Raw genomic sequence first — 13,031 nt, 5'->3', positions numbered from 1 at the left:
ATGTGAGTGTGGATGGTTGTCTGTTTCTCTGTGTTGGCCCTGCGACAGGCTGGCGACCTGTACAGGGTGTACCCTGCCTCTCGCCCTGTCAGCTGGGATAGGCGCCAGCCTCCCCGTGACCCTGAACAGGATAAGCGGAAGTGAATGGATGGATGGAATAAAAAAAAACACCATCAGTCATGGATTGGCCTCCCCAGACCCAGACCTCAACCTTATTGAAGCAGTGTGGGATCATCCTGAAGGCAGCAAAGAAGAATGTCCTTAAAGAAGCCTGGAGAACTCTTCCTGAAGACTAAATTACAACAAAGCTTGCCTGAGAGAGTTCAGGGTGTGCTGAAGAATAAAGGTGTTTTTGTCTTAGACACTGTGTTTTCATTTATTTTTGCACATTTCAATTAATTTCTGCACCTATTTCACATTCTCCCAGCAAAATATAAAGAAATGAGGAGTCTCTCAAGTGCCAGTACTGTAATTCAAAGCTCTGCAGGGAGAAATGGCATTCTTGTTTCGTAGTTACAAAGTAAGGATGGAGTAATGACGTTATTGTAGATGTATTTACTACATTTAAGAAGGATAAATGTGACAAAGGAAAAATATGAATGGGTGAGTGTGTGAATGTATATTTAATCATTTACTCATGATACTCTTGTATCATGTAAATTTGTTTCATTTTAAAATTAAAATCTCTTAATCACATATCATTAACAGATTCTTGTTTTCTGGGCTGGGATAATTTTATCAATGTGCTTCTTTATTTAATAGATTCATTATGAGCAAATGTTACATTTGTAAGTTGTGGGAATATTTCTTTGAAATTATGAAACAAAAGGCTTTTGCCATTACATAAATAGAATTACAATATCCTTACATTTCACAAAACAACAGTCTCTAATGATTTTAAAAGATGTGTACCTTGTAAAGGTGATAAATCTTTTGAGTTTACAGAGGGATTGAAAAAACTATGGGATGAATTAACACAAAATGGGGATCTTATGAATACAAAGTTGTTACTTTATAATTATGCAGTGACTTTAGAATTACAAACTAAAGTAGTTATAAGAGCCTTATCTTGCAAATACGAAACAAGTACTTCATAATTAGAGGATCCTGTATGATTCATGATTGTACAACGGGGATTTCATTATTTGTAAGTTTTCATTTTGTGCTTTCTTTCATTTTGTTATAGTCATCGTTTCTCATGGTGTTCAGAGAGAGAAAGTCGTCCCACTGCCTGGTTCTCATAGTTCACTCACCCTCTCACTGAGGGTCTCCAGCTCCTCCTCCTTCTCCTTGTAACGTTCCACCCCCTGTCCAACATCTCCACAGGGGGTGTTGGTTAGGTGCATGGGGTAGTCCAGGCCGCTGAGCTGGGCATGATGATGCCAGCGCAGGTCGTCACTCTCATGGGTGATGTAGCGCTCGTTTATCCGAGACTCAAGGTTTCTGAGATCCAGCCACATCTGGTAGTCCTGGTGGAGAGAATGAACACACCCTCAGCCTAATTAATTTAATAACACCATTGACTTGCATGCAGAAAAAAATAAATAAATAAAAAAGCACATAAGGTCTGCTTATTAGCCTCTTTCTGATGGTTTCCATGGACATTTCGGTGTATACAAAACTTACCTTTAAGAAGGCTACTTATGTTATTTAGCCTACAATTTCAGTTGTTAATTTTTCATAGCATACAACATAACGAAATGCTGTTTGTTTCAGGATTCAAATGCAGTGAAGAAATGTTGTGAACTTTTACATGAAATGAAAATAGGAAACATTTCAAAATCGAATACTCGGTGGCTGGTTGTATTTGCTCAATGTCTAGTTTTGTTTGAAAAATTGTTCCAAAATGCACGTTGTGGTGATGGTGACTGGCTTAATGTTCTGGTAACAGCGCCATCAGCTGGATGTCCTTTTTCAACATTTCCTTGGACTTTCCATCAAGGGAAAGTTTGAGGAGAACAATTGTTTGATATTATCCTATCGATTAGAGCAAAGTGAAATAAACAAAACATCCTGAGTTGTGTGAAGCTCACCAGGAAATCCCACCGCATATATGAGACTCAAACTGGTGATTTGTCTCTCTGGAGTCCATTTCTTAAGCTACTGAGCTACTGAGTGATCAACATAGATAAATCCTCACCATGGATTTATAATGCTAAGAATGTAGATTTATGTAAAAGGCATAAAAGTCTTGTATTTATTTAACTAAATTGTATTAATAGTAATAAGTAGTAGTCTACATACCTGGAATTGTGCCTCTGGTTTTTACCCCAGTCCAAAGTGAAAAACATGGCTTTCCAACAACAAAATGCCCGAATTTCACAAAACATTTGCTACATAGAGTTCAAAGGGTATAAGGTTATACGTGTTGTTCCCAACCTATCCAGTAAGTCAGTTTGGCGCTTCCTGCGTGCCAAACAATTCCTGTCAGAAGTCTAATTAGGTTGATATACCAGAATGAAATCCTCTTCAGTCCCACCTGCTAGCAGGATTACCCTTAATAGCTGTTAGACAACTCTTCCTGCAGAACCTGTGACCTGGATCTAAGCCCCACTCACTCTACCCACTAACAATAAAGTTTATTTAAACAAGATGGCTGAACTCCCCAATGTTAACAAAAAAATAAAACTACTTCAAAATGTTGTACAAGCACAGTACACAGGATTAATGAAAGCTATAAGAGTACATTGTAGCAGTAATGTGGGATAACACCAAAGTGAGTGACTGAAAGAAGCTAAAGGATGTGCTCAAGTCTGAACATTTTTACATCATTCAGTTGAGGCTTTGTTAAACTAAAATGTATTATTGATTGATGGTAGTGCTTCAGATTAGTATTAAACCTAACCCTGTTCCCATAGATCAAGTCAAAAATATCCCCAAATTGATTTTAATGGAGTTCTTCATACCTGCAACCAGGGATGGCTGAGTGTCTTGTCAACACTGTACCTCTTCCTCATCTTCACTTGCAGCAAGTTGTTGATCAGATCAATCGCTGCATGGAGGAATACAAGAATGTAGGAAAAGAAGAACTTAGGTTAAGCAGGGGCTGAATGGACAGGCAGAGTAGTAGGAGGAGGAGGATGTAGGGTTGAGGCCCACCCATGGTCAGGGGCCAGCCAGGGCTAATGAGCAAAGCTAACATGATGTTAACATTTCTTCAGGGGTCAGTGGTCTGAACAGCTCTGGGACCCAAAGGCCCCTCAGGTCTGCAGGGGCCTCCATCACTTGCTATTATGCACATGAATGGATTACCCCATGAATAGATTGACCCCCCCCCCCAAATCTCAGATCTAACTCTCATTCCACAAACCGCCTGGACTCTTCCAGTTCTCCAAGTTTCTTTATCTCACATGTCCACCAATCCTTAACTGCTCAGCAGCAGTGGTTCACTCCTGTTTCCCAGGCCTGTCACAAGACCACATAAATTACAAAATCCAAATTTCCTTTTAGCTGTAGGCCAAAGGATGACAATGTCAGTCTTCCTCGGTTTAACAGTGATTCCAAACTTCAATTTTTGCGTTGATATTTATCACAAAAAAAATCTGAATATGCAACTGTGAATATGTAATAAAAAATTGTTAATTCATTTTACTGTTGTTACAATATTTGGTAATATTTTTCCATTGGCTGTGGCATGACCAAATGACATCCCACCCACAGACATCGACATAGGATTTGGTCGATGGGCTCCTTTCATATATCATATCTGGCAGTTGTATTATTTCAGGATTTTTAAGACAAATCTACCTAATGCATAACTTTTGAAAAATGCTACCAAGTGGGCACAGGGTATTTGGTTCTTGTGTGGGCAAGGGGTTCAGAAGGTGGTGGAAATGTATTTATTTATTTAGCCTCTGCATACCACCATAGTGGGTTCTAAATCAAATTATCAAGATGTGAATAAAGTGAAGATGGTCAGCTTTAAATCAAGGGCTTTAACAAAAGTATTGCATTAATGGTTACATTAACTATTTGAATTCCCAAATATGAGGTCCAAAGAGATGCAGATGCATTTGAAGGAGGCCATCAGCTATAAAACCAAATAAATCTATCAGAGAGAAAAAAAGTGAAATTAAGGTGAACCAGAATGATGGTAAGATAAAAGCATGGAGAAGGAAAACAGTGTTGTGGCATGGTCACGTATGGCTGCCAGTGGATCTGGGTCAATAGTTTGTTTTTGGGTTTTTTTTTTTTTTGGTTTTTTTGATCATATTACTGCTGAAGTAGCATGATGAATTCTGAAGTGTACAGGACTGGATTCTCTCCTCAGATTCAGCTAAATGCTGCAAAACTCATCAGTAAAGGCCTGCTGCGCATCTCAAAGGAGCAAAGGCAGCATTTGGTGATGTCTATGGGGTTCTAGATTTCACTGACTGCAAAAGAGTTTTTATATTTAAAGCTATTTTAGTTTGTCCAAATTGTTGAGCCTTTGGGGGACTATATATAAAAATGGCTGCCATTCTGAAACAGTTCTTGCAATAGTTTTGTTAAACCCTTTTAATTAAAAACTTCAAGTCTGCATTCGATGATGGTGTACACAAAATTGCATAAACTGAGGCTAGGGGCAGTCTATGAACTGTAAAGTAAAGTTAGAAGGAAGCTCTTCACAGATCTTCATCATACAGCTTCATTTAATAGCACACGTAAGAGACAGATTTAGCTAATTTGTGGAGAGAGTGATGCAGGAAATACGTTTTTTTTCGTTTGTGCTAACTGTGCAATACAAATTGTTTGAAGCAAATGTAATATGCAATTCATCCAAGTAAACCATGGGGGGTGGTCTTGTTGTTGCCACTCCAATGCATCCATTGTCACTTTCATTTGCACCAAAGCATATGCTTCCTAACTGGGTAGATTGATATGCCTGAGGTTGCATTGACTTTGTGTTATCCTCTAATGCGCAAGTGTCCCCATGCATGAAACATCCTTACACCAGTGAGTGAACACAGTGCTTTTTGTCTTTTGTCATTCTTTTCTGTTTATAACAGAGTACACCAGTGTGCTACAACACCGTTAGGTCTTTTCTTTTAACATTTTCCTGTTCAGACGTAGCGCTGCATCATCATTACAAGCTGCAGATATTAAAAATGCAACTAGTGTTTGCTTCTGCTACTTTCGGCTGCTCTCGTGCCATAATCTTGTATACAATTTTTATATCAATTCTATTTTGTACTGTGTATGTACTTGTGTAATATCATATCAAACCTCAGTGTGCCTCAAGAACAACGTGGATTATCTGGGATGTGCAAGAAGTCTTTGTAAAGTCATTTAACACAGTCTTAACTGAGTCTCACGTCATGACAGTTAAATAATAGCACCTTCATAAATGAACGAGCACCCTGCGGCACTTTTATTAAGGTGTATAATTGTGACCAGACATTTAAGACTTCTTCATGAGGTACAAAAAACAAAGATATAAAGAATTATGCCCCATCAAAGGTTCAATGGCAGAACCTCAGAGGGTATCACTGCAGTGATGCGCCATTATACCTGTAAAAGTACAATGAAGTACTTTATTTCCTGGGAGTGGAAGACTACTTCTATATGATCATAAATACAGTACTTTCAAAACTTTAAATTCAATCCCTTTTTCCTTTCCATTTAAAAACTCGAATTGTGTTTGCTTGTGGGCAGAAGGGTCTTATTTAAAACTGATCTCTGGAAATGCACATTTCTTGGAGCACTTTAGAATTTATTCCCTGACATTTAATCCTCCTGTGGCCAACAGAAATGGATTGTATTTATTTCGAAGCGCAGCTCAAGTCATTCTGGCAGCGTGAGGAGGTGGAGGGAAGGTTAAGAGCACTTCGGGGATCCAGTTTAGGAGTGTGTGAGTCAGGCGGATTTAAATCTGTCTCATAGTCAACAGGACAATTCCAGCCAACACACACGACAGACGCATTTAGAGACAATGACGGCAACAACATGAGTCATGCAGCAGCAGAGAACGGCTTGAACTGATTTCAGGGATGTGTTGGAGTTTTTGTACTGCAACATGAAACACAATTACCTGTGCTGGTGTGTGAGCAAAAAAACAAACCAAAACCAAAAAAAAAACCCCAAACCCCCCCCACCATCCATTGATACAGGAAGGTGAAACAAGCTATTCAGCTTTGACCACACATATTTATGTTTGTTACAACACTGCAGCCAGTCTGGCAGACATGTATCTGCATCTTTATTATATTCAAGTTTTAGCCTTAGTGATGCCTCCGCTGGTTAGTGGGAGTCTACAGACTATAGACTGTATGTGAAAGATGGTCTGAGCCACCTTTACATCACCGACTGTTTTGTAAAGTTCTTGTTTTTGAAGCCTCAACACGGTCATTTTTGTAGGGCCGACCAGGCCCTTCCTTAAGCATACGCTGCTTTATAATCCTCCCGGATGCTCATGGGGGCCATAACTCGCGTGAGTGAAATTAGCTCCTGAGATCATAAATCCATCAGTGTTTGCGGAGGGCATGGTTAGAGGGAGCAGAGGGTTGTTTTCCCACAGACTTTTATAAAGTTTGAAACCAGGGGAGCTATCCCCTGCTGACTGAAAAAATGTAGTTTAAGGCTCAACAATTGCTCCACATTTCAGACCCCAAAGCTACGTTGTTCTTTAATATACCGTCTATGTTGTTGACCCTCTTTTGGAGCCAGTTCCAAGTGGCCACTCCAAGAACTTCATTTTTTTGGCACTTTGCCTTTGACTTTATTTTTCAGCCCACAAGATGGCTGCTTGAGGAATCCACTGTTGTTTCACTGCACAGTGGTTCACTATTTATTAACTAAAAGAAATCTAGCTCACTTTCAGAAATGAGCCTAATTTTTGTCTGGCATTGTGTTCTTGACTTATTTTTCTATATTATTTTATTTTATTGATGATGCGTGAATTTACTTGGCTGATATTTTTGCCAGTTAGTAGAGACATAATTTGTAGGAGTTGCATAAGTTTCCTTCATTTCCACACTTGTGTTCCCTTCTGATTAGATTTCTGTGGGTTAGCTTTAAGTCTTGCAGACCTCTGGTCTTGAGGCTCAGGGGCATAACGCACCTTCCTGGGAGACTTTCTTCCAAGGGTGAGGAGGGTACATGAAGGCTGCATTTTGGATCTGATCATTGATATCTTCATCTTCATTGAAAGGGAACGTCCCACTGAGACTGCAAAAACAGAAACATATCACTTTTTGAACCTGTGCCTTCACCAGCAACTGTAATTTCATGATTAGGGAAATGAATTAAAGTCAAGATAGTTTCTCTATAGATTTTATGTTGTGTTTACAAAAACAATTACAACTAAAAAAAGGAAAGTTAAAGAAACAACCCAGAGATAGTAAGAAGGAAGCAAAGAATGAGGTTTTAAACTAAAATCTACTGAGACTGTTACGTACACAGATATAGGTCTGATCCTACCTGACGTAGATGATGACTCCAACTGACCACATGTCCAGAGAGCGGTTGTAGCCTTTATTCCTCAGGACCTCAGGAGCGAGATACGCTGGTGTGCCGACCACCGACCGCCTGAACGACTTCTCACCAATGATTCGAGCAAAGCCAAAATCGCACAGCTTCACCTACAGCAGGAGTCACATGAATTAATGAAACACAAAATGAAGGTCCTGACTAAAATATGATCAGCAGTTTGCATTCACATCAACTTTAGTGCTTTTCTGAGGTTTAATTTGATATAAAAATAATTGATTTGTTATGTAGTTGTAAAAATGTCCAAAACAGTCAATAGAGACTTTCCAGCATCTTGGACAGGAATTTAATACTCTGTAACCACCTGATCTGACATAGTAGCCATCTAGTCAGACAGAAATATCATGCAGTCAGAACCTGGCGTTAGTGTTTAAATGGACACATGGATAGATTATGACTGTAACGAAGCTGCTAAAAGTGAAAAAAACTGTTGGCTGCTAGCTTCACTGGATGATTCACTCACACTGAGGAAGAAGATGGAAGTTATTATGGATGTATTGGCTCTGTTCAAGATTGCGATGAATCATTTCTCTTGTGCAGACCTTAAACATGAAATCTCAGATCCTTGTATAACTGGTGTGTAGAACTGTAGTTGTGTCTAACTGTAGTTGTTCCCTGGGCAGTCTCTCCATCCAGGGACATCAGAAAAATCATTAACTCGTTATTCAACAAGGACCCATATATGGTAACTTCAATGGACAAAATTGGCCTCCCCATGTCTCTCTGTGAGGTTGTAAAACCACATGGACTTAGCATTTTTTTTAATAGAAATAACACATTATAACTTAGGACAGTAACACTCAATAGTACACTAGATGTTGGCTCAGGTTTGTATAACATTATGCAGTTATCCAGTAGGAGGGTGACCCCATTTATAGACATTCTGAAGCAATAAACAGTGAAATGGGTGATTTTGCTCAGTTTTATCATCTTATACCTTAAATTGCATATATTAGTATTTATATTTACTGTGAACCTTATTACTGCTAAAAATTGATTTAGTAATTCACTATTTGTAGTAATTCAAAACTAAGTGGTACCACTAGTACTTTGACTTACTCTTTGACTAAAATTGTACCTAACAGTTATCCCAGTTCTTTATAATGACCTTTTTTATGTTTAGTATTATTATTATTATTGTCTAATATTTTTTGATTTAGTTGTCCAGCTGTATCTTTCTTGCACCCACAGACACAGAGTTTTGTGTTTTACATTATGTTGTGTGTCAGGTTGAGCAGGGGTTTGTAGTACTGTGTTTAGTGTCTATCCTCGGTCCTTGTGTTAAGTTCATGTGTCTTAGTCCTGGTCTTTGTGTTTAGTTACTTCCTGTTTTATTTTGGTGCATCTCTGGTCGTTGTGCGCTGTGTCTAGTTTTGCTTCCTGTGTTTGCCTCCCCTCTCCTGTTCAGTTCCTGAAATTATTTTGTACTTTGATTTTGAACTCCTAAAAAAAAAAAAAAACTCTCTTAACCTACAGTATCTGCCAATCTCAGGAGTCCTGCTAACCCTGCCTGCCACACGTCCACCACGACAGATATAAAGCTGATGGCAATTATCTCAACTGATTATGAGAAAGAAAAAAGAGGATTTTGATGAATGTCATATTGTTCTTTAAGGAACATTTTCATTATTTAATGACAGACTGCTGAAACGTAACCCATCTCTTCCAAACTGAGACAGATATTTGCATGTTGTTTTTTTCCTGATACTTCAGAGGAGCAGGCTGTGTAAATGATACACAGTAAGTATAACGTGAGGAATTCTGAGCCAAACAGCTGAGTGATGCATCATTAGAGTTGACAGTTAGTCTGTCTGACACTAACAGCTATTTCTAAAGACCGAACACTGAAGGAAGCTGCTAATAGTTACACTGACAGCTAATGGACTGTCCAACATTGTATGCTTGCATCCCCAAATACTGATATATGTGTGCGTTTGGTATTTTCTGTTTGTACCACTGCATAACTTTGTTCTTTCTGCAGCTTGGAGCTCCACAGACATCATTTTTTAATACTTTAATTTGCCAAGATATGCAATTAGAATTTTTAAACTACTTTACTTTACTTTTTCCGCAGATAATTCAAATCAAATTTGAAATAAGAAGAATCCACACAGAACTTTTAAGCATCTATATTAATGTTATGACATATGGTGACTGAGAATTTGAAGCATTTAAAAGATTATTTGCATAACACAATATTAGCTGAACTCAAGTACATGACTTGGGTGTAAACACAGTTGTAAGCAGAATATTTAAACATCTCACAAAGATCATCTTTAACCTTATCAAAAACATTTTGAGGAGGTTGCATTGACAGAGCAACTCTATGACTATTATATATTGTTGTGAAGCAGGAACACGCCAGCAGCTGGTGGGGATGTGGGGCTTGCTGTTTAAGACATTAGCTAAATAGTACAAATGTCCATCTCAGTCCTGCATACTATGTAAAATCATGATGGAAAAGATGAGTTTTGTGCCTTTCCCACCTGGCTTCAGCAAGTTGATCTGCGCTCCATTGATCTGATTGGTTAAAGTTTACCTATGATGACAAGTGACAGATAGCCCAGCCAATCAACTGAGTTCCTTTGAAACAGCCTCCCTTTTTCTAAGGTTTCTAGTGAAAACTTCCCAGGTTGTTTGTCACAAAGGCTCTGTTGCATTATTTGTAGACTACAACAGTGTGTTACATATGTGAGAGTGACTTCTCATTTTGAATCAAATTACTGCATGCATTTGAAAAATAGGTACCGTCCAAGAGTAACAAATACACACATAAACATACACACGCAGTACCTGAGGAAAGGAGTCTGCAGAAGCCAGCAGAACATTTTCAGGTTTCAGATCACAGTGGACAATGTTCTTGAAGTGGAGATGACGCAAAGCCACCAAGATCTGATAGTGAAACAGAAACACACAGGTTGCGTTTATTAATAATAATGTTGGACCTCTTGTCAAAGCATCAACACTGATGGCACAAGTCTGACAGTAAATTTATGCTAAGGGTAACACTAAAATACTGTGATCAGGCCATTCACAGAAATCTGTTAAATAAAAGTAAATTCTGCTCTGATGGTGATAGCAAATCTAAATTGCTGCAGACAGAAACCTTCTTTTGACAATAGTAAACTCTCTCTCTTTACGTATATATAACTGAGGTATGGTTAATGCTGTGTTTATAGGAGTATAGCATAAAACCTGACCTGTTATTCAGACTGTATGGATAACTACATCAATGAAATGGAAGCTTTGTACAGTTTTGTCTGTAAGTATATTAAATTAAACAACTGAGATGACATGTGAGGTGCGGGCTTTCAATGTTAATTCAAGGGATTTAACAAAAGTACAATAATAACTATTTAGGAATTAGAGACATTTGATACACAGTCCCCCATTCAAAGAGGCTCAAAATTAACTGGAGGCTCAAAAGTACAAACATAATTTTAAATATAAGAATTGTTTTTAACACTTGGATGAAACTCCTTTGCAGTCAGTGACTGCTTGAAGTTTACAACCCACGGATGCCAACAAATGCTGTGTTTTCTCCCTTGAGATGCTCTGCCAAGCCTTTACTGCAGCCATCTTCAGTTGCACTGTCCGACCGGCTCTGCAGCATTTGACTGAATCTGGGCAGACAGTACGGCTCTGTAGATTCAGAATTTATCCTGCTACTTCTATCAGCAGTAACATGATCAATAAACACCAGTGCTGTTCCTCCTAAATACTGTCACAGGGTTTTTCTTAACTGAGGCAAGAATTCTGTGATTATCCACTTTTCTTGTCTCACTCCTCTTCCGGGTGTTTTGGTGCTGCTGAGCTGGCACCGTGCATTCCTTCTTCTTAAGAAGGGACCACTTGAAAAGTTTTTTTCTATCTCTTTATTTTCTTTTCTCAGCCTGAAGATGGCCTCCATCACTTAAAGCATAGCAAAAGCAAGTTCAACATTTTAATCAACACCTTCCATCTGCTTAATTTGTCACAGAGTAATGAGGGAACAGGCTGCATGTGCCTTCTTACTTTCGAGCTTCTGAAAATGAGGGCTATGTATAAAAATGGCTGCATTTCCTAAACAATTATTGTGATACTTTTGTTTTGAATTAAAGCTGAAAGTCGGCACCTTAACCACGTCTGGATCATTTCAAAATCCACTTTGGCGAGGAACAGAGGCAAAACTACAAAAATTGTGTTATTGTCCAAAAAGTTATGGACCAAACTCTTTGTAGACAGCTTTATGGTGAAGACTTTGTGTTTCCAGTTAGGGAAAGACAGGGTGATGTTATAGTTAAAGTTAAATTTAGGGCTACGGTTGGGAGAAATTAATTCAGGCCAAGTATCACCTGTGTCACCAGGAACTTCGTGATCCTCTCAGGGAGTCGGCCTTTCTCACTGGACAGGATCATCTCCAGCATGTCTCCGTGAAGCTTCTCCATGACCACAAACACTCGCTCCGGAGTCTCGAACATACAGTCGAGGTTGACCACGCCTGGATGGTGCAGGCTCTGGAAGGACAAGAGAGAACAGTTTAGATGGTTTAAGAACACAAAGAAGCATAGTGTGGATAAGAATTGTCTGTGTTCCCATTGCATTTGTCCAGATTCCCGCAGAGACAGGCAGAGGGGATGGGAGGTCAGAAATATAAATATAGTATACTGTAAAGGCACCTGAGGTTATGGCACTAAGATTTACTGTGCACGAGGTCCTCGAGCTGATCTTCCAAGATGAAAAAAACAGACAGTGATTTGGAGGATGGTGTTTCAGAGCAGCGCGACAACATGGCAAAAAACTCTGATTATCACCCCTCTGATGAAGATGACTCCAATGCAGCAAGGGAGACGTTTATGTCCAAGACCCTCATGACTCCTTGCATGCAAAAGTGACACCATCTTCCATGCGTGGGTGCTTCAGCAGCAGTGGCAATGGCAGCACAGCAATCTAAGCCTGTCCCCGATCAACAAGTGACACAAGAAGCCAAAACAAGGAGACAGAAGGGAAAGAGATGCAACTTCTGCTCTGCAAGAAAGGACTGTGAAACAGGGACAACCTGCTTCAAATGTGGGGAAATACGTGTAATTCCCAAGGCCCACACATGCAAGGTTTCCCACCACTGCTTTGAACGCACAGACTACTTAGCAATACGTGGTTTATTATGTTTTGTGATCTAAGAGTAAATAAATGTTGAATGAATATTGATAATTAAGATGGTAGTTATGAGGATTTTTAATGACCTAGCAGTGAGGACAACGTTTAACTGTTGCAGTGGTTATAAATGGTTTTATAATAAATCCCAACAGGTCCAGAATGTTCTTGCAATTTTTACTTTCAGTAAAATAATATTTAAATCATTATGGCTGTTGTGTTGTTATGGCTTGGGGAAAAAAGAGGATATTGTGCGTGATATGTTGGATATTGTGTGATAGTAGATGTATTTCTCCAAAAAACAAGTGCTCTCCCTACTCTCTCTGGGGGGTATGCTGGGAAATATATTACTTGTACTTCCTGACCTTGCTCTCTGTGGAAAATTCCCACAAACCTGTTGACATCAACTATGTAACAAATTGTTTTTGACA

General features: G+C 39.0%; 1 protein-coding gene across 1 annotated transcript in view; it reads right to left on the bottom strand.

Annotated features, from left to right (window-relative positions):
- Positions 1-1,238: 1,238 nt before the first annotated feature.
- prkd1 (protein kinase D1) overlaps positions 1,239-13,031 on the bottom strand; it is a 61,897-nt gene continuing 50,104 nt past the window's right edge. Inside the window, exons 16-21 of the mRNA XM_030718949.1 lie at positions 11,802-11,963; positions 10,261-10,359; positions 7,399-7,559; positions 7,040-7,146; positions 2,907-2,992; positions 1,239-1,469 (exon numbers count right to left, since the gene is read on the bottom strand). Coding sequence (XP_030574809.1) covers positions 1,239-1,469; positions 2,907-2,992; positions 7,040-7,146; positions 7,399-7,559; positions 10,261-10,359; positions 11,802-11,963 — 846 coding nt within the window. The remainder of the gene's footprint in view (positions 1,470-2,906; positions 2,993-7,039; positions 7,147-7,398; positions 7,560-10,260; positions 10,360-11,801; positions 11,964-13,031) is intronic.

Source organism: Archocentrus centrarchus, chromosome 22 (genome assembly GCF_007364275.1).
Source record: "Archocentrus centrarchus isolate MPI-CPG fArcCen1 chromosome 22, fArcCen1, whole genome shotgun sequence".
Lineage (NCBI taxonomy): Eukaryota > Metazoa > Chordata > Actinopteri > Cichliformes > Cichlidae > Archocentrus > Archocentrus centrarchus.
This window is presented reverse-complemented; position numbering and strand designations above follow the sequence as displayed.